The 26,515-nt window shown below is 50.9% G+C and overlaps 1 protein-coding gene across 2 annotated transcripts; it reads left to right on the top strand.

The window, feature by feature from the left end:
* The first annotated feature begins 686 nt into the window (after positions 1 to 686).
* On the top strand, positions 687 to 25,127 carry CLTB (clathrin light chain B). Of its 2 annotated transcripts, none has more exons than XM_064279171.1 (5): positions 687 to 998; positions 6,202 to 6,248; positions 16,957 to 17,074; positions 17,431 to 17,542; positions 24,676 to 25,127. In XM_064279171.1, exons 1-5 carry the CDS (start codon positions 812 to 814, stop codon positions 24,845 to 24,847), a joined length of 636 nt encoding a protein of 211 aa, XP_064135241.1. In that variant the 5' UTR covers positions 687 to 811; the 3' UTR covers positions 24,848 to 25,127. The 2 variants fall into 2 exon arrangements, with proteins under 2 accessions (XP_064135241.1, XP_064135242.1); XM_064279172.1 differs by lacking the exon at positions 687 to 998 and adding an exon at positions 1,146 to 2,918.
* Positions 25,128 to 26,515: the final 1,388 nt, after the last annotated feature.

Here is a 26,515-nt window from a genome sequence, read left to right as displayed (position 1 = left end):
CAGCTGCAGGCTCCTCAAAGAAGAGAAAGGCACAAGAAATCGACTAAAGCATTATGGCCCAGTGGGAAAGGCCCTGGACTTGAATGAACAAAACTCAATGAAGCCGTGGGACTTCGTGTGACCCTGACCATGTCTCTTCGTCTCTTGGAGCCTTATTTTCCCCCTTACTCTGACAACGTGGAGTCGCCAGAAGTCGGAATCTACTGGATGGCAACTCTTTTCGCAGAGGCTCACGGTAATGGGATTCTTAACAACCGTCCAGCTTAGGAGCAGAAAGTTGTGGAGCAAGGTCTGTGCAGCTGCCACCCCCTGCGTGCTCCCAAGGCCGGCACTGCCCGCCCGTGGTGCCCTGGGCACACACTGTGGTCACTTTTTTGGCTCTGCTTCCGCTCTAGAGCGGCCGGAGTCGCCTCTCATCCCGCCATCCCGGGATGGAGCGCTGACGCGGCTGCAAGCCGGGAGTGCAGCCTCGCCGCCCGGGCCCTCTGGCTGCGCCGCCGTCCTGCTGCCGCCCTCCTGTGGCCGCTGCAAGAGGACCTCCCGGCGGTCCCGCGGGCCCCCCTCCCTCGGCCGGTGACATCACCACATTCCGGTCCTCGGCTCCTCCCGCCGCCGCGCGCCAGCAGCCGCAGTGACAGGCGAGCCGGCCGGGTGGCAGAGAGGAAGTGCGGCCACCGCGCAGAGCCCGTCCCCGCCGAGGCCGGCTCCCCGGGCGACTCGGGGGACAGTGTCGGGGTCGCCGGCGCAGCGCCGGGCACGCGCCGGGCAGAGCCGAGCGCCAGGCAGAGGCTGCAGCAGAGACGGGGGGAAAATGGCTGATGACTTTGGCTTCTTTTCGTCATCGGAGAGCGGGGCCCTTGAGGCGGCCGAGGAGGACCCGGCGGCCGCCTTCCTGGCCCAGCAGGAGAGTGAGATCGCGGGCATCGAGAATGACGAGGGCTTCGGGGCACCTGCCGGCGGCCAGGCGGCCCCCGCGCAGCCGGGACCCGCGAGCGGGGGTGAGTCAGCGCCGGGCCTTGGGGCTCGGGGCTGGGGCTCACCCCTGGCACCCAGGGCCAGAGTCCAGGGGGCTGCCACCGGCCAGCCAGGAGTATGCGGGGGGGGGGGAGGTTGGGGAGGGCTGTGCTGTGAGTGGGGGACCCAGGGAACTTGCGAGGACTCTTCTCTGAGAGCCCGGTCTGAGGATCTCACAGCTGGGGGCTGAGCTGAGGCCAGCCAGGGCCGAGGATCTGGTGACTCCTGAAACAGGCATTCGGTCATGACATTTTATCCTCAGGCCAGCTCCACACTGCCAGGCTCTGGAATCTAACACCAGCCCACCCCGGGAAACCCCTCCTGAGACTGGGCTGCCTGGCCAACCCCGGGCTCCCAGCTGAGCCGGCAGGTGTGTGCAGGATGCAGAACTTTCTCGTCCTCAGGTTTAGCTCTCATACAACTGGGAAAGCAGGGAAGACCGGGTGCTCTGTGAACTCACAAACCTTCCCTGAGGATCACTAGCCACCCTTCCACCACCTGGCTAAGCACTTTACTTACATTTAGTCATTTCGTATGTATTATTATACCCATTTCAGAGATGGAAAAACTGAGGCTCATAAAGGTAACTAGTGGAGCAACTGTCAGTGACAGAGCCAGGATTTAAACCTGTTTCTGTCCAACTCTAAGTCCTTTCCACCCGACCACACTGTCTTCCATGTGCTTGGCTCTGGGTTAGACACCCGGCAGGGGCAGGGGCACAAAGGGCCAGCAGTTAGATGTGGCCCTGCCCTTCAGGGGTTTGTAACCATCTACTTAATGGTTTTCCAAAGGTGGTCAGGGCTATTGTGGTTGGCTTCAGACCTCAGGGTTCAGGGCCGGGTTCCTGTGGTGGCATCCTCGTCAGTGACGCTCCTGCTGTGATTCTGGCTAGAAGGAGCAAGTTCTTAAAACATTTGGTAAAAAACAATGGAGGTATCACCTAAACGGGTGCATCCAAAACAGCCCTTACTTCCTATTAATTTTGTCACTGTAATGGCTTTTACGGGCTTCTTGGAATAAGTGGTACTTCACATTAAATGTATATGTATAGATTTACAAGGCTTTTTATAGTCATGTTTGTATTCATTCAACTGTTTGAGCACCTACTGTTTGCCAGGCCCACTGGAGAGACAGGTGAAAATAAGACAGCTACAGCGACTGAGGAGTTTGAAGCGTTTCCATATGCCCCTGAAATGAAAACCGTAATAAGGGAGGCCCAGAGAGCCTGAGTGTCTTGCCCAAAGTCACACAGTCAGTGAGTGACAGATCTGGGACTTGATTCCAGGCCTCCATGCTCTTTCAAATGCTGTGGCAGTCTCCCTGGGAGGTGAGGGAATGGGAGGAGAAGGATCTTTCACTACCCAACCAAGCCAGCAGTGGAGGTCTTCTCAAGCAGCAGCTCCCAGCCTCTTCAGCAAGGACCCCCACCAGTTCTCAAGCAGCAGCTCCCAGCCTCTTCAGCAAGGACCCTCACCAGTCCCAGGGAATTCACAGGAAATGCCCAACCACATTCATGCATTCATGGGTTCATATATTCTCCTTGAGACCACCCTTTTTCCCAATCTAGCTTGGCCTGGGGAGCCTCTGCTATGGAGAAGCTGATGTCAGAGCCCCATGAGACAGAAGGTCAAGGGGAACACAGGCCGAGGACAGCCAGAAGCGTCTGCAAGTTGAGCAAGTTGTGGCCTCTCCCAGGACCATGGGGCTCCAGGGGCTTACAGCCTGGGTGGGAGGTTCCTTCTCTGGCAGGGGTGGGGCGTGGATTGGCTCCAGGCTCTGGGTGGCAGGGAGAGAAACCATGGCACGCTCTCTTCTTCCAGGGAGCTGTCAGGAACATGTGCCCCGAGGATGGAGTCTCCCAGCCTGACCCCTGCTGAAGCTACAAACACTCGACTGTCCTCTAGGTGGGGCATAGGAAACAGGCAGTTGTTGCAGGATGGCAGCCGAATAGGGGCAGAACAGGATGGAATTGATCCGACCCTTCTAGGCCCAGGCTAAGTAGGTAATCCTCTCCTGGCCAGCAGTGAGTGCCAGGAGCCAGGATAAGAAAAAACAAAACAAAACAAAAACCAGTTACCATAGAGCTGATTCCGACTTGTGGCACCCGCATGTATGACAGAGTAGAACACGTAGGGGTTTCAATGGCTAATTTTTTGGAAGTAGATTGCCAGGCCTTTCTCCCAAGATACCTCTGGGTGGACCTGAACCTCCAATCTTTCAGTTAGCAGCTGAGCATGTTAACCGTTTATCCTACATGGGGACTCCTTAGAGCTTAGATAGGAGTGGAAATAAGTGCCCTGGCCTGCTCAAAGCTGGGCAGAAGCTGGCCCTGGGGTCACTTTTTCTCTGATGGTAGGGGAGGGGGTATCTCTGCACTGAGTGCCCTGATGTTGGGCTCCCAGGTGCTGCTGGGGCAAGAGGTATTGGGTTTAGGCCTGAGTCCCACTGAGCCTGTTCTCTTGGACTGGAGCTGTGGCCAGCCTGAGCCACGGACACTTTGTTTCCATTCATCAGCCTTGGGTAGGGCCCAAAAGGTTTACATTTTCACGCCCAGATTTCTCAGCGCCAGGCCTGACTGTGCCCCTGACTTGCCGAGGCAATTCAGGGCAAGTCCATTTTTCCTGTCTCTGTAAGCTGACAGGAATGTTCTGGACCCTCTCCCCCCCTATTTCAAAAGAGACCAGGGGTCTCTGATGCCCTGGGTCCACAGGATTATTCTGAGACTCGTAGGCTGTGCTCCTGTTGTGCTGGCCCATGATGGTGGACACACGATTATAAATGTGTGTTGGTGGGGATTCCCAAAGTTGGGTGAGCCTGATGTAGAAACAGACCTCATCTCCAGGAACATTCACAGGCCTGAGTGAATGGATCAGAGGGACTTTCCAAAGACCGGGGTGAGCAGACGAGGGCCCTGGCTGGAGCTGGTTGGTGCGTGGGGTGTGCAGCTTCTAGTCCAGAAAGGCCAAGCCTACATACTGGTATCATCATGAGGATGGACCCTGGTAGAAGAGATGCCCCAGAAGAAGACCCTTTGCAGAAGATGCTGCCACTGAAACCTCCTGCCGGCCCTACCCTGATTTAGGGATCCATGCAGGAGTGACCTGTAATTCTACTCAGATAAAATGAGTCGGGGAGGAGGAGTAACAGCTTACATAGTGGGTCAGAACCGATCACTTTGACTCTGAAAACAAAGTCAATTGTAATTCCTATCAACTGAGAATTATCTCCATGGGATTAGGTGTCCTTCCAGTCACTAAGCTGGAGGCACCGTCACCACTGCTCACAGCCCTATCTGGTTGGGAGAGGGATAGTTGTCCATCTGTGGTAATTCCGTGTGGCCTCCTTCAGCTCTTTGCTAGGAGGCGTTGCTGTTTCTAAGAGGCCTTCCAGATAACCGTGGGCTCCCAAAGAGCATTTCAACTTCCATTTAGCAAACAGCTCCTGCTCACCTATTTTGTGCAGGAGCCCTTAGGAACTGAGAAAGATTCAGGCCCCCATAAGGGAGTCCATGGCCCTGGATGGGGGGAGCCGGAATCACAAGCAATTGCACAGGAGTGTGATGAATATTGCTTGATATTCCAGGATACCGCAGAGGGGAGAACTTCCATCAGTCCCTAAGGAAGCAGGGGCAACTTGTGAGCTAGGCCTGGGAGAATCGGGACGAAAAGAGCACCCTTTGGAGGTAGAAGCAGGAAGCAAGGCATGGGATGGGGACCATGTGTTTGGCGAAGGGGGAAACCAGCACTTAAGATCTGTGGGAGGGATTGGTGGGTGGGAAGTGAGGCAGGAAAAGTGGACAGGGCCAGACTGCAAAGAGCCTGTGTTCCGCATTCAGTAAATATTTACTGAGCCCCGATTACATGCCAGGCACTGCTCTAGGTGCCGGGACTGAGCAGTGGACAAAACAAAGTCCCTGCCTTCATGGAGAGGCCATTCAAGTGGGGAAGACAGACAATACACATAAACACAAATAAACATGTCAGGCTTTGGGGAAGGAAGAACCATGGAAGACAGGTGAATGTAGGGAGTGGTCAGGGAAGCCCCTAATAAGGCTGAAGGGCATGAGGGTGTGGGCTGTGTGGAAATGCATGGAACAGCATTCCAGGCAGAGGGAACAGCACCTGCTAAGTCCCCAAGGTAGGGCTCATGGAAAATAGATTTCTTTGTGGTTTGTTTTTATTATATTTTTAATCAGAGGAGTCACATAAGCAAGTCTACGTTTTTATAAAAATGTTGGCCATGGCAGTTGGTTTGAAAGAGGTTATGAGAGTGAAACTGGAGTCATAGAGACCTGTGGGTGGGCAAAACCATTCGTTCATTTATTCGTTCATTCTTTAATGCATTTATTCATTTATTTATTTAACAAATACTTACTGAGTTCTTACCAAGTCATGGGTACTATGCATGGCTCTGGGGAAGACAGTGGTGAGGAGATAGAGACACAGTTACCTCTTCCCAGGTGTTTGCCACTAGCAGGGCAGACAGGCCAAAACAGCCGTGTGAATGAGGGCCAGGGCAGGAGAGAGAGTATGGGGCAGTTCTGAGGGTCTCTGCTGCAGCAGAAGCCACAGAAATTTGTGACTAGTCATATGTCAGGGGATGGGACCGGGAGGAGTCACTGATGATGGCAAAAGTAAATCTTTCTGGGAGGGGCAGAAGGAGAAGAAATAGGACAAGTGCTGCCTGGTGGGGGCTGCAATTCCTGCTCTCCCAGATGGAGCAGTTGCTGGAGACACCGCATGGACAGGCAGCAACACGTAGGCTTCTGGACCCCGCCCTCAGTCTACCGCTCCTCTGCCTACTCCCAGGCACAGGCTCCACAGACAGGCCACTCTCAGCCTTGGCCGTGGGTAAATTAATTTCAGGTAGGTGAGGAGGTGTCACTGGCTGGGTGACCTTGGGCAATCAAGTATCCTCTCTGAGCCTCAGCTTGAGAATCTGTAAAATGGGTTGATAACTTCATCACAGGGCTGCAGTGAAAATCAAATGTGGTGATGGCTGTAGGAAGACTTTGTGAACAGTCCAAGAGTGAGCTCATTACTGGTGTATCCATTATGTCTACGTGCATGTATGCATCAATATATACACGGGTGTGTACAGAGGTTGGCTTGGGCACTAACACAGTACCATTCCGTGCTCATTATAAGCTAAGTAATGAGTAACACTGTCTTCTTGTTCTCTTTCTAGCTGGTTCTGAGGACATGGGGACCACAGTCAATGGAGACATGTTTCAGGTAAGCAAGATGCTATCGTAGTGGTGGTGCAGACAGAAGCCTGGGTCTCCAGGATCTCTTGTTGTTGACTGAGGGAGGCTTAGGGCTCCAGTGATAGTGATGCACTGGGATGGGGACATGGGGAAAAAGGTTGACATGCTTTTTTGTAATGTAGAGGAAGGGGGACAAAGAATAAGGACTATTGGAGATAGGGAGTAATGAGCTGTGCCCCAGGGTCCCCAGGGTGATGCCAGCTTCAGGAGAGGAAGGTAATGTGGCCCACATTGGGCCGAAGGAAACACAGGCCTGCACATGCCTGTCCTCTTGGTGGAAGGCCACATTGACACAGCGAGTCAGATGCCCTCCAACATGTAAGAGCATTTTATTTATTTATTTTCATTTGTTGTCTTTTATTATTATTTTGGTGAAAGCATTTTAAACACGCAGGCCTTTCTATCCAGAGACTCCTTTTCTTGGAATTTACCCTAAGGGAATAACTGGATGAGGGCACTAGGGTTCTTTCAGGATTATGCATAACCACCAACTAGTTGCTGTTAAGTCAATTCTGACTCATGGTGATCCCATGTGTGTCAGAGTACAATTGTGCTCCATAGAGTTTTCAATATTTCCTAAGTAGGTTTTTGTAGGTTGCCAGGCCTTTCTTCTGAGGTCTCTGGGTGGACTTGAATCTCCAACCTTTCAGCTAGCAGCCGAGCACGTTAACTGTGTGTACCACCCAGGGACTCCGAGATTATTTATAATAACAGAAAAACTCCAAACAACGTAAGTGTCCAGCATTGGGGGACCAAGTATGTCCCTCAATGTTGTTGAAAATAACAATCGGAGCTTTCTGTGTTGACATGAAAAGACGTTCGCAATACAGTAAGTGGAAAAAGCAGCTTGCAGAATAGTATACACAGTATCGTCCTGCTTTTCTTTTTAAAAAATATGTTTGCACAAATATCTAAATGGATGTGCACCAACTGTTGCAGTGGTTGAAGGAGAGGTGATAAGAAAAGGGCTTTAGCTTTTGGTGGGTTGTTTTAAAATTATTTACAGTGATTCTATAGCATGAGAAAAAAAAACAAATAAAAAGTCAGTAAAGATATTCCTAGTTAATGAACTGGGGCTCTTCACACCCTCTAATCCCTCCCTCACACACACGCCCCCCAAAAAAACCCAATGCCATCAAGTTGATTCTGACTAATAGTGACCCTATAGGACAGAGTAGAACTGCCCAATAGAGTTTCCAAGTAGTGCCTGGCGGATTTGAACTGCCAACCTTTTGGTTGGCAGCCGTAGCACTTAACCACTATGCCACCAGGGTTTCCACGTACACACCAGTCAGGCTAAAAGCTCTTAGGCAGAATGCAAACCACATCCAGCCTTCCTGGGGCCTGCAGATGCCACAGTCCCCACCTCCCATTCCCACCTTGGATGGGGCCAGACCTCCACTGGTGAGCCCTAATTCCCATCCTGACTGGGCCACAGACCCTTAACCCCTGGGCTGCGGCTCAGGATCTCTTGGGCTGTGCCCTTGGAGGAGTTGGCCTCAGAAATCCTCTAGGGGAATAAACAATCCATTCTTACGTAAGAGGGATGGGCTGGTACCCTACGCGGGGAAACTGGCCAAGTCCTGTTTCTGGAAAATTACTCAGCTGTAAGCAAACTAGAGAAGTCCATCTCTAAGAAGTTAGGAGCTTCATGTCTACTTGGGCCTAAAGGCCATGGAACCAGTGTCTACTCCCATACAGTTTGGCGGATCCTTGAGACTTAGGCCACCCAGGCTGTGGGCAGACTTGAAAGGACTTTGTTTGGCCCAAAAGCTCTTGTCCTGGAGCTGGAGTACCCAGGACACTGTGAGCAGGACCACATTCCTTTTCTATAGATTGGGATCTTGAGGCTCAGAGAGGTGAAGTGACTCAATGCAAAGTCACACAGGAAATCATCCAGTTCTGGAGTGTTCCCATTTGGTTGGTTTGGTGCCCTTGTCCCCACCCCTGTCCCTGTCCCTGCTTTGCATTTGCTGGATTTGAGACCTGGGAGTTGGAGGAACCCTGGGCCTCCTTCCTAATCTCACCTGAATCTCTTAATTCTCACTGTTACTAATAATCCCAGATATGTTTATTCATCAGTCATTTCACACCGATGCCATTCTAGAACCCATACAGGCGGGGGAGGGGCCACAGATGAGGAGGGTCACTCAGGGCCTTAGTGGCAAAGCGCAGTCTCACCTAGATCATCTGATCCCTGATCTGGTGCCTTTGTCCTAACTGCTCGTTGCTGGGACTGGCCGGCCACAGCAGCTGGCCAGTAGACTGTTAGGATTGAACACAGAGCAGGGTGGGGCTTGCACCTACACGGGGAGAAGTCTTGCCCTATGCATGCCCTGCATGTCCAGGAGCCTGGACAGAGCTTTCTTGCTCCGTTTCTTATTCTTTTCTGGCAGCCTGTGGGCCACCAGGGGGTCCAGCTACAAGCCCCCCAACATGGCCTAAGGATAGGCCTGCTCATAGCTGCTCCCGTTCTACCTGGCACCACACCACAAATGCTCCCCCCACCCCTCCACATTCCCTTTGAGCTAATTAGAGGATCAAAAGCTCAGCTTAGCTTAGCTTTAGCCGGTCAATCCCTCCAAAGACAGATATGCCTCATTCTCCTGGCCATCCCTGGAGTCACAGCACAAACCTGGGCCAATGCGGCTCGTGGACACTTTCATGGCCATGTCCCTCAGGGATAGGTGCTGGGGAGCTGGACTGAGATAAGCCTGTCCTTGGCTGTAGCCTCCTGACCCCATTCCTCTCTTGAGGGTGAGGGGTGAGGGGGCTCAGCATTCCTGTAGCCACTAGTGAGCCCCCCTGGGCTGCCAACCCTCCTGGCAGCTGCCTTGATTTCCCCACTGGGATAATTAAGAGAATAAAGAGTAACCCTGCTGCACCCATCGACCCTCACTGCTCACTGTCAGGGGCGGGGGCAGAGGCAGAGGCAGAAATTAAGCCCAGATCAGAGTGGAGAAGAGGAACCAGCAAACCACTTCTCAGGGCTCTGCCTGTCGGAAACACCACCGTGCTCTTGCTAGTTATGATCGATGGTGATGGCCAGCACTCATGGAGCCCTTGGTACAGGGCAACGGTGAATGAGCCACAGCAACTATGCCTTCCTTTATACCTGCACGTCCTCTACAGGCTACCAAACATTTCCACGGCAATGATCTCATGGGCTTCCCTTCACACCAGGATTGGGTGCTGTGACTCCCACATAACAGACAGTGAAACTCAAGGACCCCAGTGAAGGGAATTCTCAAAGACCGCATATCCAGTGAGTGGCAGAAAGGGGACTTAAAGCCCACCCCCTTCAATTTGGTGTTCAGTGCTTTTCCCATGCCATCCACACCACTTTGCAATCATCTCCTCATTCATCAACTCACATTTTTTTAATGCCTTGCACTGTGCCCAGGGCAGTGAATATAGAAGCAAATCCAACAGGATATTTGTCTTTAAAGAGATGACTTCTAATAGGGGACAGAGACCTGGAAAGAAATAAGGTAGCCAGGATGGTAAGGCCTCAGATATGGATGTAGTAGCAGGCACCACCCAAGAGCTTCACATGTATGAACTCACTTAACCCTCCTGACATCCCTATGATGTACTGTTACTACCCCCACTTCATGGGAATGCTTAATAGCTCACTCCAAATAATAGCTAGTAAGAGCTGGAACTTGAGCCCAAGCCCTTAGGTGCCAGAGCTTGCCCTGAATCAGGGAACAGGACTTTGCTTTAAGGTGGGTTTTGAGGCTGCCCATGGGGCTGTGGGTGGTCCTGGCCGAAGGAATAGCATGTGCAAAGGCACAGAGGGTTGGACACTCAGTCCAGGCTCACTGAGAGCCTGGGGCCCACTGCACAGAGGGTTGTGCCAGGGGAGAATGGAGAGCCAAAGGTGCAGGGCCTGCTGTGCCAGGCAGGCACGGGAGTTCGTGCTGAGTTAGGGGGCTAGGTTGGGGGTGGACAAGTAGTGGAGGAGGGGCTCAGCTTGGCCAGGCCTGGCACCCTGGGCCTGGGGTAGGGCCACCTCCTTGCACAAGTGCTATGGAACACATGGTGAACGGAGCCTCTGGCTATGCAGAAGCTCCCAGGGGATTCTGAGCCATTCCTCAAGGCTGCAGTGGAAAAGCTTGGATTAAGTTAGAACACTTGGGCTTCTATCCTGCCCTTTGCAACCACATGACCTTGAATTAGTCTCTTAACCTGATTTCTTATTTGAACAATGGGGATTAGAAGTCTTGCTCTGCTTGCCCCTGCAGAGCTGGTGAGAAAAGTGTAAGCTGAACTCTGATTTATTCCTGACCTAGACATTAAGAGAGCACAGGCGTGTGTGTGGGCGTGTGGGAGACAGAGGTGGGGAGTGGGGAGTGGGGGCAGTGGGAGAGGGAGACAGAGCCTCTAATTTGGAGAGGGAAGACTTATCAGGGGACAGAAAATAAGCTCATGAATCACGTGATCCAAAAGTGCCTTTGGTCCCTATAAACTACTTCGTGGAGAGTACGTTCACACCCAGTAATCCAGTTTGAATCCCAGCTCTGCCACTTCCTGGCTATGTGACCTTGGGACTTTGGAGCTAGAGTTTCTGTACCTGTAAAACAAGGACAATAAGACCCATCATGTAGGGTTAGAAAGATCAAAGAAACTGTTTAATTGCAAACTCTGCCAAGTTTTAAAACACTATAACCTATGAGTCTCAATTTTAGGGCTGGCTTTTTTTTTTTTTATGGGCCCTGGGAGAGGTGAATGGGGAGTGATCCTGCTCAGAGGGCCTTCTCCAGCCCACCCTGTCTCCCTTTGGTGGCATCTATGTACTCAGAGTTTCCCAAAGGCACTGGCACCTCGTGGTCCTTACACATGCTCGCCCTTAGCTCTGAAGTGCCCTTTCTCCATCTCTTCCAGCCCTACTCTGCCCTCAGGATAGAATGACTATACCCTCCTTCATCCTCCCTCTGTCCCTGACCTGTGTTCCAGCACATGCCACAGCCATGGCAGCCCCAGTGGTTAAAATCTCCCCCTGCCAAGCCAGGGACTCTCTCGTTTATCCCCATCTCCAAGCCTAAACATTTATTTATCCTGGAAATACTCAAAATGTTCTTGAAGCCCTTCTACAGCTAGGCCCTGTTCTCGATATAACCCAGGCACAGGCTATCTCTGTCCTCATGGGGCTTGCCTTCTAGGGGAGAGACAGAGAGTAAAAGGGTAAACAAAGAAACAAGTCATTTCAGATAGCTCTGAGCAATTGCTTAGAGAGAGGAAGTCTTGACAGGGGCAGGGTAGGGGGAGGCTGCTTTAGCCAGGGGGTCAGAGAAGTCCTTCCCTGGGCTGGTGAGAAAAATGCTGAGGCCTGACTTATGAGTTGGAGCTAGCCCTGCGAAGATATAGACCCTCGATTCTAGAGGAAGAGCTGTCCAGATGGAGACCTTGAGGGGGCACAAGCTGAGCTTGTACAGGGCCAGCGTGGCAAAAGCACTGACCAGAGAGGGAGGCCAGAAGGCAGGTGGAGACCAGATCATTTAGATTTCATTCTGACAGCAGGAGAAAGCCTTTGGATGTTTTTACACTCAACATGATATAACCTGACAGACTTGAACAGATCGTTCTGACTGTTGCGTGGAGAAGGGCCTACATGGGAGCAGGGGAGCAGCGAGGACCAGCAGTGTCCTGGGCCAGAGATGGCTGTGGCACTAGTGGAAGAGAGGGTGAGAAGGGATCCAGCTGGGACATATTCGAGAGATCATGCTGGCAGGAACTGCTGATGGATTGGATGTGTGATAGGAAGGAAGGAGAAATCAAGGACGAATTTGAGGTTTTGGCCTCAGCACGCTGGCTGCATTTTACTGAGCGTTTTTACTGAATCCACTGCGTTGAGTTCATTCTGACTCACAGTGACCCTATAGGACGGAGTGGAACTGTCCCATAGGGTTGCCAAGGCTTTAATCTTTATGGAAACAGTTTGCCACGTCTTTCACCCGTGGAGCGGATGGTGGGTTCGAACAGCCAACCTTTTGGTTAACAGCCGTGTGCTTAACCACTGTACTACCAGGGCTCCTACTGAGGGGGTGGGGTGGAATCTGGGGAGTGAAAAATTAAGTTAAGTTTCAGATGCCTACTGGGCATCCCAGTGGGCCTGGCATAGAGAAAGGGCTCAAGTTCATGTTTGTTAAATGAGTGAGGAGCAGACGGATGGTCAGATGGATGCCCGTATTTTTATTTCAAAGCTTCTCATGTCACTTGGATAAACACAGTATATACAGAAGCAAAACAGTACTATATTCATTGTTTTCATCATCTTAATGAAGTATAGCCAGAATGCCCCTTAGAAGCGAGGATGGTGAGACTTCATCTTGCTTACTTTGGACAAGTCATCAGGAAGGACCAATCACTGAAAAAGGACATCATGTTTGGTAAAGCAGAGGGTCAGTGAAAATGAGGGAAACCCTCAATGAGATAGAGTGACATGGTTGCTACAACAATGGGGTCGAAAATACCAACAATTGTGAGGATGGTGCATGACCAGGCAATGTTTCATTCCGTTATACATAAGGTTACCATGAATGGGACCCGACTCAATGGACTTGACTGCAACTAACAACGACAAATCCTTACTTATATACTTTCAGAAAGTTAAGAGTGTTCTCATCCAACCAATTGAAATTACAGATTTGGGTTAAAATAGCAGATTCCTGACTGGAACAATGGATCTGGGGCCGCTTTCCAGAATAATTCTAGCCAGGCCTAGGCTCATTAGGTTGAAGCCCTTTTTGTAGTCAGACTCTACCTGGTTACTTATTTTCTTACCGGCTTTTTTAAAACCACAATTTCTTCTTTTTAAAAAAATGTAGCTATATTTTGCACGTTGTAAAATGTGTAGATTTTAAGTATGCAGACTGACTTCATGTATGTATATTCCTGTGTGGGGAGTCCCTGGGTGGTGCAAATGGTTAACATGCTTGCCTGCTAACCAAAAGGTTAGAGATTCAAGTCCGCCCAGAGGTGTCTCGGAAGAAAGGCCTGGTGATTTATACTTCTGAAAAATCAACCACTGAAAACCCTTTGGAGCCCAGTTCTACTCTGACACACGTTGGGTTGCCATGAGTTGGAATCAACTCAGTGACAACTGGTTTATATTCTTGTGTAACCACAAACACCCAACTGAAGAGACAGAACATTTCCATCCCTCTTTGGGCCCCTTCCAGTCATTCATCTCTATTTTGATCTCTGTTGCTTAGTTGTGCCTGTTCTTGAACTTCGCGTAAATGGAACCATACAGTATGTATTCTCTGTGTCTTTCACTCATATGTCTGCTGAGTTTGCCTTTAGACCAAGGGTCCCCACCTTTGGCTGCCCATTGGCTTCCCCTGGGAAGCTTTAAAAATTACTGCTGCCTGGGTCCCACCCCCAAGAGACTTGGATTTAATTAGTCTGGGGTATGGCCTGACATTGGATTATTGAAGCTCCCCAGGTAAGGGAGACCCAGGTATTAGAAAAGGAGTGTGGGTCTTCCTGCCTAGAGTGACAGTCCTCTTGGGGAAAGATTTTCAGGAGCTCTTGTTAAACATGGCACTGGAGAGAAATTCAGAGCCGAAAACTAGGTTATGGTATCAAGGATCGTGGTCACTGGAATCATGTGGAGTTGAAAAATTTCCCCAAAGGTAGGGATGAACCACATGCCTGGGCCAGCTGGTGGGATTCCTGCCTCAATGCCCCCAAGTATGGTGCTCCAGCCTTGGAGGGTTTGGCCACTTGGAGAAGGTGGTGGGGTCACAGCTGCCAGGCCCCCTGAGTCCATGAGCCCAGATGGTGGTCCCTGAGCCCTCAAAGGTGACCACATGGAATGGACACATGAAAGTGTTGATGGGAAGTTCAATAGGACTGGGTGGATCAAGGTAGGGTGGGGAGTCCCTGGTAGCCTGGCAGGGCTGTTTCCAGAAGGGGGCAGGGTTGGGCTCCCCAACTACTTGGTTAGCTTGTGCCCTCCAGATAATGGTGCTGGAAAGCCCCCTTGGGATGTCCTGAGAGCACCTCTAACTTGAAGTGTAATGGAGTTTGGGAAAGAACAGTAAATGTGGCTGCCCCACCCAAGGGTGGGACCTGCTCCAAGGTGCCAGGCTACATCGCCCTGCCCTGGGCTGCCCTCCCTCCCCACTCCAGACAGCTGGAGACTACACCCCTGAAGTTTCAACTACGAGCGCCTTTACTCAGCTGCCCACACCCTCTGGGTCAAGGCTCACTCTGCACCAATTCTGAACTGGGCACACCAGACACTGTCCTGTGGGGAGGGGACATTTAACATCACTGGTAATCGTGGCAGTTTTGATAGTGCTTGGTTGGAGGCAGGTAGTGATGAAAGGATGGAGTTGGGGCTGCCGGGACTTTAAAAAGGGCCTGCCCTGCCCGGCAGGAGTCCTTGGGTGGTACAAACGGTTAATGTACTCAGCTGGTAACTGAAAGGTCAGAGGTTTGAGTCCACTCAGAGTCACCTTGGAAGAAAGGCCTGGCGATTTACTTCTGAAAAACCAGCCATTGCAAACCCTACAGAGCACAGTTCTACTCTGACACACATGGGGGTGCCATGAGTTGGAACGACTCCGAGGCATCTGGTTTTCTGACCCTGTAATCAGGGGGCTCACAGCCTCGCAGGGAGTATCCACTGTGGAAGGTAGAGAGGGCTGTGACCAAGAACGCATACAGAAAGGCATGAGAGCTGCGTGGGCTGTTGAGGAGTACGACAGGGGAGGGGACTTTTGAGCTGAAAATTCCTGGGATGGAATATGATTTCATCAGTTAGAGAAGGGAGGGTGACAATTCCAGGCAGAGAGCACTAAGGAAACAAAAGACATTCCTGCAGAGTGCGGGGGATGTGTGCAGACAGGAGTGGGCAGGGGATCAGAGGGCCAGAGGCCAAGTGGCAGCGGATTGGTCAGACCTTGAAGGGTCTCCTGCAGGAGTGAGGCCAGAGGGCTGCCACATGCTCTCTGGGGCCCAGCTCTCAGCCCCCAGCCCTGCGAGTCCCCAGCTCTGGCAGGCGGCTTGGAAAAGTGGGCAGAGCCTGGGCCTGGGAGTCAGAAGGCCTGGACTCTGACTCTGGCTCTGCCACTATGTACTGCCATCTCTTCTGGCCTCAGTTTCCTCCCCTATAATATGGGAATAAATAATAATAGTAATAATTCTAGCTACCATTCACTGAGGCATCACTGCATGTGGGGCACTCTTCTAAATGTTTTATAATATTGTTTTCTCAAATCCTCCCAATGTGATGGAAAAATCTGGGAATAGATAAGGGTGATGGTTGAACATGATGAGCATAACTGATGGCATTAAACTGTACATGTGGACATTGTTGACATGGCAAATGTTTTCATATACATATATATGCTAGTTGTGTGTGTGTGTGCGCGTGTGTGAAAAAATGTGCTAACTCACAATTTCTACATGTGCGATTCAGTGACGCTGATGACAGTCTTCAAGCGTGCAACCATTCTGGCTATCCTTTTCCAAGTCATTCCACCACCATTTAGAAACTCAATGCCCCCTAAGCAAAAACCTCCCCTCCCTCCCTCCCTCCCTCCCACCCCTGGTAACCACTAATCATCTTTGGTTTCTATGTATATTTGCTTATTTCATATAAACTAGATCATACAGTATTTGTCCTTTTGGGACTGACTTATTTCGCTCAGCATGATGTTTTCAAGGTTCTTCCATGTGGGATTGTCACATATATATTTACCATGGTAAAAAAAAAAAAAAAAAAATCCTCACACTGGCTCTTAGAGGGAGGTTTCATTATCACCTTCGTTTTCAGATGAGAAATCGGAGGCGCAGCAATGTTAAGCAACTTGCCCCAGGCCACATACACATCTAGTAAGTGGCCGAGCTGGGACCTGAAGCCAGCCAGGCTCTTCACCACTGTATGGCCGCAGCTGAGGCTGGCTGCCCGGCTCAGGGCCGCTTGTTCAGTCATGCAACAAATATATAGTGAACATCTGCTATGTACCAAGCACTGTGCTGGATGCTGGGGGCACCTCAGTGAACAGGACAGACAAGGCCCCTGCGGCCATGAAGGGGACATTCTGATGCAGGAGACAATGGACAAGGAAACACGTTTACAATGAGATCACTTCAGCCTGCGATAAGTGTCATGGAGTAAATAAAACTGTCATAGGGAGTGACTTTAATGATTGTAACACAAGAGACTCACTGTAGGCCAAGAGGTGTGCTAAATTCTTTACATACTTTGACTCATTTAATTCTATGTCAACCCTATGGGGTATTTACTCCATTTTATGATGAGGAAGGAGCCCTTGTGGCACGGTGGTTAAGCATTGGTCTGCTAACCAAAAGGTCAGCAGTTTGACTCCACCAGCCGCTCCTTGGAATCTCTATGGGGCAGTTCTACTCTGTCCTACAGGGTCACTATGACTCGAGGGCAATGGCTTTATGATGAGGAAAGTGAGGCACAGAGAGGCTGAGTAACTTGTCCAGGGTCACACAGGGGGAGGAGTGTTGCTGGTAGAGGAAACAGCAAGTGCAAAGCCAAAGTCACAGGACACAGTGGGCGTGAGGTTGTTTTGAGGGTTGTTTAGGGGTTCAGATGGGGGGTGTCTGGTACTTGGATTCCCCAGCAGGGGGCAGCAGAGATGGCTAGCAGGTGTGAGGGGCTGGGTACAAGCTGCATGTTTGTGTCCTAGGAGGCCAACGGACCTGTGGACAGCTATGCTGCAATTGCCCAGGCTGACAGGCTGACGCAGGAACCCGAGAGCATACGCAAATGGAGAGAGGAGCAGAAGAAACGGCTGCAGGAGTTGGGTGAGGGCAGGGCTGAGGCTGGAGCTGGACAGGGGTGGGAGTGGGGATTAGAGTATTTGCAGCCCCTCACTGCATAGTAGTGGTTAAGAGCTCATCTGCTAACCAAAAGGTTGGCAGTTCTAATACACCAGCTGCACCTTGGAAACCCTAGGGGGCAGTTCTACTCTGTCCTATAGGGTCACTATGAGTTGGAATCGACTCAATGGCAATGAGCTTGGTTTTGTTTTCTTTTTCTTTTTTGCACTGCCTTAATGTGGGAACTGGGTGAGGACAGCTGGGGCTGCCTGCAGGGGCCAAGAGGTGGGGCAGCGGTCCCTATTGGAGAGCTGCCACTCACTATCCGGCTGGGGCTGCAGATGCTGCCTCTAAGGTGATGGAACAGGAGTGGCGGGAGAAGGCTAAAAAGGACCTAGAGGAGTGGAACCAACGCCAGAGCGAGCAAGTGGAGAAGAACAAGATCAACAACCGGTAAGAGAGGCTACGGGGACATGAGAGGGGCCGTGGGGACATGAGAGGGACATGAGATGAGCCATAGGGACATAAGAGGAGGTATAAGCATATGAGAGGGCCATGGGGACATGAAAGGATGTCTGAGAACATGAGAGAGGCCACTGGGGACACGAGAGAAGGTATGAGGACATGAGAGGGGCTATGGGAACAGTGAGAAGATGTATAGGGACAATGTGAGAAGCTATGGGAAGGGGGACTATCCAGATGACGGGCGATTTGGCAGCAGGGGCCTGGAAGAAGCTGAAAGCACTAAGGCTACTTCTGGGAGTACCTTTGGGGTTCAGAGCCGTTCAGGGCTGACACGCAGTTGAGCCTTCACCTCCCCTCCATGACAGAGAGACAGCAGGGTCTGTCAGTCAGCAGGAAGGTCCCAGGGCCCCAGAGCGTGAGGCCGAGTGGTCCAGGCCCAGCAGCCAACAACAGCTCTATCAGAGAGACCACATGCCTGGCTGGGGGAGGAGGGGAGGGGAGAACCAGCCTGCTATAGGTGTTTGCTGCTGGTAGAAATGACACCACTTGGACCCAGTGTGATTAGAGGCTAAGAGGGAATTGGTGGCCCAAATAACGGAAAGGCCAGGGCCAGGACTACAGGCGTGGCTGGGTCAGGAGCTCAAATAAAGCCAGTCAGACTCACTCTCACTCTTTTCTCAGCTCTGTTTGTCCCTGAGTCAGCTTCATCCTAGGACACACACCCCTGACATGGGGCAAAGTTGGCTGCTGGCAGCTCCAGGCTTCTGCCCCATCCTCTCAGCCACCTTAGTGAAAACAGTATCTTGTTCCCAACAGCTCTGACCAAAGTTCTGGGCTTGACCCTCACTGGTCTGGCTTGGGTCATGGGCTCATCCTAGGTCCACTGACCATAGCCAGAAGGTGCTCTCTGATGGGTCCAGCCGGGGTCAGTTCCATCTAAACCTCAGGGGCTGAAGTCAGGCAGGCAGATTCTGCAAAGGACTGTCAGGGTACCCTTACCAGGAGAAGGGGATGGATGCTGGGTGGGCAATGACAGTGGATGTCCACCAGAGAACGTCTTAGTGGAAATGGTCTTCTACTGGATGCTGCCTTTGAGGCTGTGCCCTTCGCGGTGGAAACCCTACCAAGAGTGGATGTCCACTCTGAAACTGCTGTGTACCAGGCCCTGGGTGGCCCTGGGGAGATGCAGATGAGGAGGGCCCAGTCTGTGCCCTGCGAGATGTCGGAAGGGAGAAACACATGTGGACGGCTGGACTCTGGGACCTCTGTGGGGATGTGGGCTTTGGAGGATGACTAGTTCCTCAGGAAAAGAAAAAGGGCAGTGGGTGGAGGAGGGCATTCTAGACCAGGGAGCAGCATGGTAGAAAAAGAAAGGACTCAGTGTCTTGGGCAATGGAGTGCAGTGAGTTGGGGGAGAGAGAGCAGGGAGGCGGGCATCACACAGTGCAGGGCCTTGACCGATGCGACTGAGCAGAGACACGGGTGGTGGGAACCGCTGGAGGCTTGTGAACCCGAGTAATATGATTGGGGCTGAGTTTTCTAAAAGGCACCTGTGGCCGGGACAGAGGATCCCTGCTCTCCTCTCTGGGGCTGTGGATAGTTCCTGAGCCCTCCAGAACTGTGCTTCCTAACACCTCTCCTACTGGAGGTACTAACGCTGTCTCTCTTTCTCTTTAACCCTCTGCCTGTCTATCCATCTTGCCTTCCTGTCCCCCTACCCTATCCCCACCTACACCCTCCCCTAACCTTTCCCTCAAGGATCGCTGACAAAGCCTTCTACCAGCAGCCAGATGCTGACATCATCGGCTACGTGTATGTGTCTCCTCTGCTCCTCTGCTAGGGGAGCTGGGTGGGGCAAGGGCTCCTGGGTATGGCTGGCACAGTTTCTTGAGTCTCCTGCTTTTGGAGTACAAGTGAGCATGGCTGGGCTTGGGAAAGGATTCTAGCAGGAGAGGACCCCAGGGTGGGTGCAGGCACCAACCCACACCTCCCTTCCTCCAGCACACATTTATTGAGCATCTACTCTGCCTGAAGGCAGCTTTGCTAAATCAGAGTCCTAGAGGGTGTGCAAAGAAAAGACATCTTTAAGTGGGAGGGGCAGGGGCAAAAAATAAGCTGCTCTTGTTAGATGTCAAGTTGTTTGCAACTCATAGCGACCCCATGTACAACAGAACAAAACACTGCCCAGTCCTGCACCATTCTCACGATTGTTGCTGTTTGAGCCCATTGTTGCAGCCACTGTGTCAATCCATCTTGTTGAGGGTCTTCCTCTTTTTCACCCACCCTCAACTTTATCAAGCATGATGTCCTTCTCCAGGGACTGGTCCCTCCTGGTAACATGTCCAAAGTACGTGAGACCAGGTTTCGCCATCCTCGCTTCTAAGGAGATGTATTTGTTTGTTTTTCTGGCAGTCCAAGGCGTATTTAATATTCTTTATCAACACAATAGTTTAAAGGCACCAAATCTTCTTTGGTCTTCCTTAGTCATTGCCCAGCTTCATATGTATATGAGATGATTGAAAATACCACGGCTTGGGTCAGGCACACCAGTCCTCAGAGTGACACCTTTGCTTTTTAACACCTGAAAGAGGGCTTTTGCAGTTTTGTCTGATGCAATATGTCACTTGATTTCTTGACTGCTGCTTTCATGGGCACTGTGGAGTCAAGTAAAATGAAATCCTCGGCAACTTTAACCTTTTCTCCACTTATTATGATGTTGCTTATTGGTCTAGTTGTGAAGAGTTTTGTTTTATTTTGAGCTGTAATCCATACTGAGGAAACCCTGGTGGCGTAGTGGTTAAGTGCTACGGCTGCTAACCAAGAGGCTGGCAGTTCAAATCCACCAGGCGCTCCTTGGAAACTCGGGCAGTTCTGCTCTGTCCTATAGGGTCACTATGAGTGGGAATCGACTCGACAGCAGTGGGTTAATCCACACTGAACGCTGTAGTCTTTGATCTTCATCAGTAAGTGCCCCTCTTTTAGCAAACAAGGTTGTGTCATCTGCATATCGCAAGTTACTACACTAGCCCTCAAGGCTTGAAAATAATCCTCTGTTCTTTGAGACTATTTACATAATGGCCCTGCCCTCCAGACTCTAGGTATTGGCCACCCTCTCCAGATTGGGTGGAGGCCCCTCAGCCCTGGGCTTCAGCTCCGTCTTCCAGGCCCACTGGGATGGCAGCTTTGCTCCTTTGGCTTTAGATGCACCATTCTCCTAGTCCATCTGAGTGGCATCTCCACTCCAGAAACACCAGAGGCCATGGCTCCACCCTTTGAAACCCCAGAGGTCCTGGCCATACCTTTTGAGACTGAAGCTGCTTGGTTTCTTGTGTTCCTTGTCTCTTCCCTTCTGTTTCCTGGTTTCTTGGCGTCTCGGCTTCTTGGGCCTCACGCCCGCATCTGCCTTGCTGGGGCAACTGTTCCAGAGCTCTGTAGCTCCACAGGTGAGTGCCTGGAGGCACCCCACTCTGGCAGGAAGCCTCCTGCTCACAGGCACTCAGCTCTCTCGCTCCATGGCTTGGCTCCAGCGCTGTCTGGTGCTGGTCTCCTGGTTCTGCTGCTGCCGGTTCACTGATGCTGCCGGTCCTCTGCTGCTTTTGGTTCTCTGCTGCTCCTCTATCCATTCACAGTTTCAAAACCACTTCCACATTTTAGATTTCTGTTAGAGCAGCACCCCACTCTCCCAGTACTGAATTCCTTCTTAGTCATCTAGTGCTGCTATAACAGAGATACCACTAATGGATGGCTTTAACAAAGAGAAATTTATTTCTTCACAGTAAAGCAGGCTGAAAGTCCAAATTCAGGGTGTCAGCTCCAGGGGACATAATTCAATTCATGACAGTATTCCACCAATTCCTGGATACTGTTTTTTGCCAATGCCTTCAGTGCAGCTTAGACTTCTTCCTTCAGTGCCATCGGTTCTTTATCATATGCTACCTCCTGAAATGGCTGAGTGTCGACCAATTTTTGGTACAGTGACTCTATTCATCTTCTTTTGATGCTTTCTGCATCTGTCAATATTTTGCCCATAGAATGCTTCGATACTGCAACTCAGGGCTTGAATTATTTCTTCAGTTCTTTCAGCTTGAGAAATGCTGAGCGTGTTCTTCTCTTTTGGTCTTCTAACTTCAGGTCTTTGTACATGTCATTATAATACTTTACTTTGTCATCTTGAACCACCCTTTGAAATCTTCTGTTCAGTTCTTTCACTTCATTTCTTCCATTTGCTTTAGCTACTCGACGTTCAAGAGCAATTTTCAGAGTCTCTTCTGACATCCATTTTGGTCTTTTCTTTCTTTCCTGTCTTTTTAATGACCTTTTGCTTTTTTCACATATGACATCCTTGATGTTATCCCACAACTGATCTGGTCTTCAATCGTCAGTGTTCAATGCGTCGAATCTATTCTTGAGATGGTCTCTAAATTCATGCAGGACATACTCAAGGTTGTACTTTGGCTTTCGTGGACTTGTTTTAATTTTCTTTGGCTTCAACTTGAACTTGCATATGAGCAATTGATGGTCTGTTGTGCAGTCAGTCCCTGGCCTTGTTCTGATGATATTGAGCTTTTCCAACATCTCTTTCCACAGATGTAGTCAATTTGATTCCTGTGTATTCCATCTGGCGAGGTTCACGTGTAAAGTCACCATTTACGTTGTTGAAAAAAGGTATTTCCAATGAATAAGTCATTGGCCTTGCAAAATTCTATCATGCAATCTCAGGCATTGTTCCCACCTGGAATATGAGAGGGTCTTATATGTATACCCACTCCCTGCCCCTGCCCCAAAGTGTACTGCTCCTCCTCAGAATGGACCTACAGGCTATCTTGGGTTCTAGTCCTAGCTCCTCTATTTTCTAGCTGTGTGACTTTGGGCAAGGTGACAACTTCTCTGTGCCTCAGTTTCTGTACCTGTCAAATGCGAATAATTATAGCACCTCCCTCACCTGGGAGGATTAAATTGAGACAACTTTGGCCTGAGTTTGTCCAAGTCATTCCAAGACCACCACAGGTGCCTCTCACATGTCTCTGGTTTGGGATCTAGTTGGTACTGTGACTCATCTAGACCAGGGATGGCAAGCAGGCTTCACTTTGTGCCAACCTCAACCAATTGCCAGTGACAGCCTAGAGGTGAAAGGGTCATGTTGTAGATGCTGATGCTGAAGGAGGAAATGCAGTGATTACGGAGTTATGTCAGCCATGTGCACGCGTCCAGGCTTTGTCATTCATGATATAGCCAGTTTTCTCCCTTGCACGCCCTCAACAACCCTTGCTGCTATCTAGGCTTGGCACACCAGGACAATGGCCTTCCTTCTTCCTTCTTTCCCTCCTTCCTCCCACCTGTCCCATGTTTATCGGTGCCTACTCCAATGCCAGTCTCCATTTTAGAAGCTGGCCAAATACAAATAAGATACGCAGTTCGTCCTACCAAGTTGCTCCTAGTCTGGAGTATGTTGTGATGAGAGCCACGTGGAAACCTCCCTCTGCTGGGGAAGCCAGGGCTGGCATCAGGGATGCAGGGCCTTTGGCCGGACCTTCTAGTGTGGGAAAGACTTTGTGTGGTGGGCAGGGTGGGAAGAGAAGGGCATTCCAGGTGGAAGCAGCTGAGGCAAAGGCACGGAAACAGGAAGTACCGAGCTGCCTGCAGTAGCTGTAGGGCTGAGGCTGGGAGAAGTTCATCTCAGGGCCAGTTGCTAAGTGCCTGGAGTGCCAGGCTAAGCTTGGGCTTGATCTTGAAGGCAGTGGGAGCCCTGGGAGGTTCCAGCAGGGAGTGGGGATGGCAGGTGTGCACCTGTGCTGGGGAACACCATGGGGCAGGGGAGGGGGTGTTCAGTGTTCCTGCCGTCCCTGAGGATATGGCTCAAGACAACACCCTAGAGAGTCCTAAAGCCCTGAAGCGAGGGAGAGAGCCTAGACCAGCACGTTAATGTGCCTGGGATCCTGTTAAAAATGCAGATTCTTGCTCAGTAGGACTGAGGTGGGACCCAGAGCCTGCATTTCTAACCAGAGTGCAGCAGCGAGGATAGATAGGAGCCTCCTGCTTCTGAAGGGGCAGGCCAGCTCCCCATGCCCCATTCCCACTCATGATCTGACCCCACACAGCACTGTACAGTTCCCCAAACCTACTCATACTTGTCACCTCATTAGATCCCCAGGACACATGCCCAGTGAGACAGACTGGTAGGGTGGAGGCTCTGATCCCACTTTAATTTGAGCATTGAGCACACAGCTGTTCAGCATAATCACTAGGGTGGTGCCAGGCCACTTGATCTGTGCCCAGCCCATCCTCAGCACAGCATCTGCAGGGCTCCCTGCCTAGCCAGCACCTGGGACATGGCATATCTGGTTCTGCTTGAACAGAACCAGTTGAAGGGACCCTGCTGGCCAAGCAGGATACAGACCCAGCTCTCCCCACCCAAGAATCCATTACTGTCTTTCCCTCAGTGACTCCTGTCTTTAGGTTTCATCCGCTAAACAGTACTGACAATACTTTGTTTCTCCATTGCTCCTTATCAGTGACTTCTATAACTGTCAGGCAGAACTTCTAATGAAGAGACCACCAATTTTCATCCCGACTTGATTCCAACAAAAGCAAAGACCAATGGAGCACTCCCCAGGTGGCAGCTCAATAGAGGTCATTAGAGGCCTTTAGTTAGTTAGGTGGCCTGTCAGTGTCCTATCTCTGCCAAGTTTCTGGAATTGTTGAAAATAGCTGAGGTACTGTCATTCGTTCCTCCAAGGGCCTTTAGGTGTCAGGAGCCCCAGGCTGGAAACTTCCGATGGAGAGGTAAGAAAAGGGCTGGGGCTGCGGCGGAAACAGAGGTGACAAGGGAAAACCCGAGGAGGTGAGACTTGTGCTGAGACCTGAATGACGAGACGCACCAAGCTATAAGAAGGTCTGGGGGAAGAGCATTCCAGGTAGAGATGACAGCAAGTGCAAAGGCCCTGAGGCAGAACCAAGTTAGTCTTCTTCTGATGCCAAGGCTATTCCTGGAGGGTCTGAGGTCAGAGGGCCCAGGGCTGAAGAGACCTCTGGACAAAGCAGCGTTGCCCAATGATAGAAGAGCACCACTGATCCAGGGGGAGGGGGCAGCTGGGAAACCTCTATCCTATCTCTACCTGCAGGGCGTCTGAGGAGGCTTTCGTGAAGGAATCCAAGGAGGAGACCCCAGGCACCGAGTGGGAGAAGGTGGCCCAGCTGTGCGACTTCAACCCCAAGAGCAGCAAGCAGTGCAAAGATGTGTCCCGCCTGCGCTCGGTGCTCATGTCCCTGAAGCAGACGCCGCTGTCTCGCTAGGTGCCTGCCTGCAGCAGCAAAGCATGGGTGGGGCAGGGCAGAAGAAGGGCAGCTGCTTCAGGCAAGGAGGGGAACACTGCCTCCAGCAGCTGCTACACACAGTCTATTCCGTTCCTCCTCATCTCCCAGGGCTGGGAAGGGGACCCCTCACCCCTCACCCTTATCCCTTCCTGGCACTATGGCCCAGCCCCTCACAACTCCTGTCAGTCCATTTAGTTTTGACTGTCCCTCCTGATGTATTTTTTTCTTGGCTTAAAGGGTGTGTTGTTAACTCTTTTTACACTTACTTATCATCATTCTCATTTCTCTGAAAGCCACACCTGGTGTTGGGGCTCAGTTTGTGCTCAGAACTTTCCCAGCTCAGGGCCTTGAGAGGTGAAGATATTCCCCTGGAAACCCAGGAGCTCCGGGCCAGAAGTGGGTATCTCAACCTATCTGTGCCTATTGCCCCCACCCATGGGAGGAAAGGGAAACCCTATTGGCATAGTGGTTAACTGCTACGGCTGCTAACCAATGGGTTGGCGGTTCAAACCTGCCAGGTGCTCCTTGGAAACTCTATGGGGCAGTTCTACTCTGTCGTACAGGGTCGTCATGAGTCGGCATCGACTTGATGGCAGTGGGTTTGGTATGGGAGGAAAGAACCTATCACACAATGCTTTCACAACCTGGATTCCTTCTGTCCTGTGACAAGCCTGTGAGGTAGGGATTCTGTTATACAGCCAAGGACACCAAGGCTCCCAGAGGGTAAAGGGCTTAAAGTAGGAGGGAATAGGAAGCCTGGGTGAGAGGCTGGAGAAGGCAGCCTTGCCAGACCCTATTCTTCAAAGCTCTTACGAGAGAGGCGGCCTGGTGGGACTGCCGGGACCCTCTGGATAGGGATGGCCCATCGCTCTGCACATTTCACCCCCTCCTTCAGTTGTGTCCCTCCGTGGATTTGGTATAAACAACCACTTACCACACCTTCTTCACCTTCAGTAGAGGTTACAGTCTCCATCCAAGCCATTGTAACTTGCACTGTGTTAAAAACGATCTGAGTAACTGCCAATACTTAAAATTGTAGTATGTCACAAAAAACATCCACATTTCTGGCTTGAAAATCAGAAACTCTTGCACCGATGGGTCCAAATTCCTGTGTAGTAGAAGCCAGATGAATAGCGGTTGTCTTAGTCACCTTTTTTTTTTTTGTGCAGCTCTAACAGAAATACCACAAATGGATGGCTTTAACAAACAGAAGAAGTTATCCTCTCACAGTCTAGTAGGCTAGAAGTCCAAATTCAGGGTGTCAGCTCCAGGGGAAAGCTTTGTTGGCTCTGGAGGATGGTCCTTGTCATCAATCTTTCCCTGGACTAGGAGCTTCTTCGCACAGGAACCCTGGGTCTAAAGGACCTGCTCTGCTACCAGCACTGCTTTCTTGGTGTATGAGGTCGCCATGTCTCTCTACTTGCTTCTCGTTTATATCTCAAGAGATTGGTTTAAGACACTATCTAATCTTGTAAATCTCATCAATATGACTGCCACTAATCTATCTCATTACATCATAGTGATAGATTTACAGGACACAGGGAAATCACATCAGATAACAAAATGGTAAACGATCATACAATACTGGGAATCATGACCTACCCAAGTTGACAAATACTTTTGGGGGACATTCAATCCATGACAGTG

Source organism: Loxodonta africana, chromosome 2 (assembly GCF_030014295.1).
Source record: "Loxodonta africana isolate mLoxAfr1 chromosome 2, mLoxAfr1.hap2, whole genome shotgun sequence".
Taxonomy (NCBI): domain Eukaryota; kingdom Metazoa; phylum Chordata; class Mammalia; order Proboscidea; family Elephantidae; genus Loxodonta; species Loxodonta africana.
This window is presented reverse-complemented; position numbering and strand designations above follow the sequence as displayed.

Bases quoted from the DNA above. Each gene is read 5' to 3' on its own strand.
- CLTB (XM_064279171.1), top strand. From the start codon at position 812: ATGGCTGATGACTTTGGCTTCTTTTCGTCATCGGAGAGCGGGGCCCTT. The intron at 6,249-16,956 runs GTAAGCAAGATG...TTTGTGTCCTAG, and splicing joins TCAATGGAGACATGTTTCAG to GAGGCCAACGGACCTGTGGA. The intron at 17,075-17,430 runs GTGAGGGCAGGG...CTGGGGCTGCAG, and splicing joins GAAACGGCTGCAGGAGTTGG to ATGCTGCCTCTAAGGTGATG.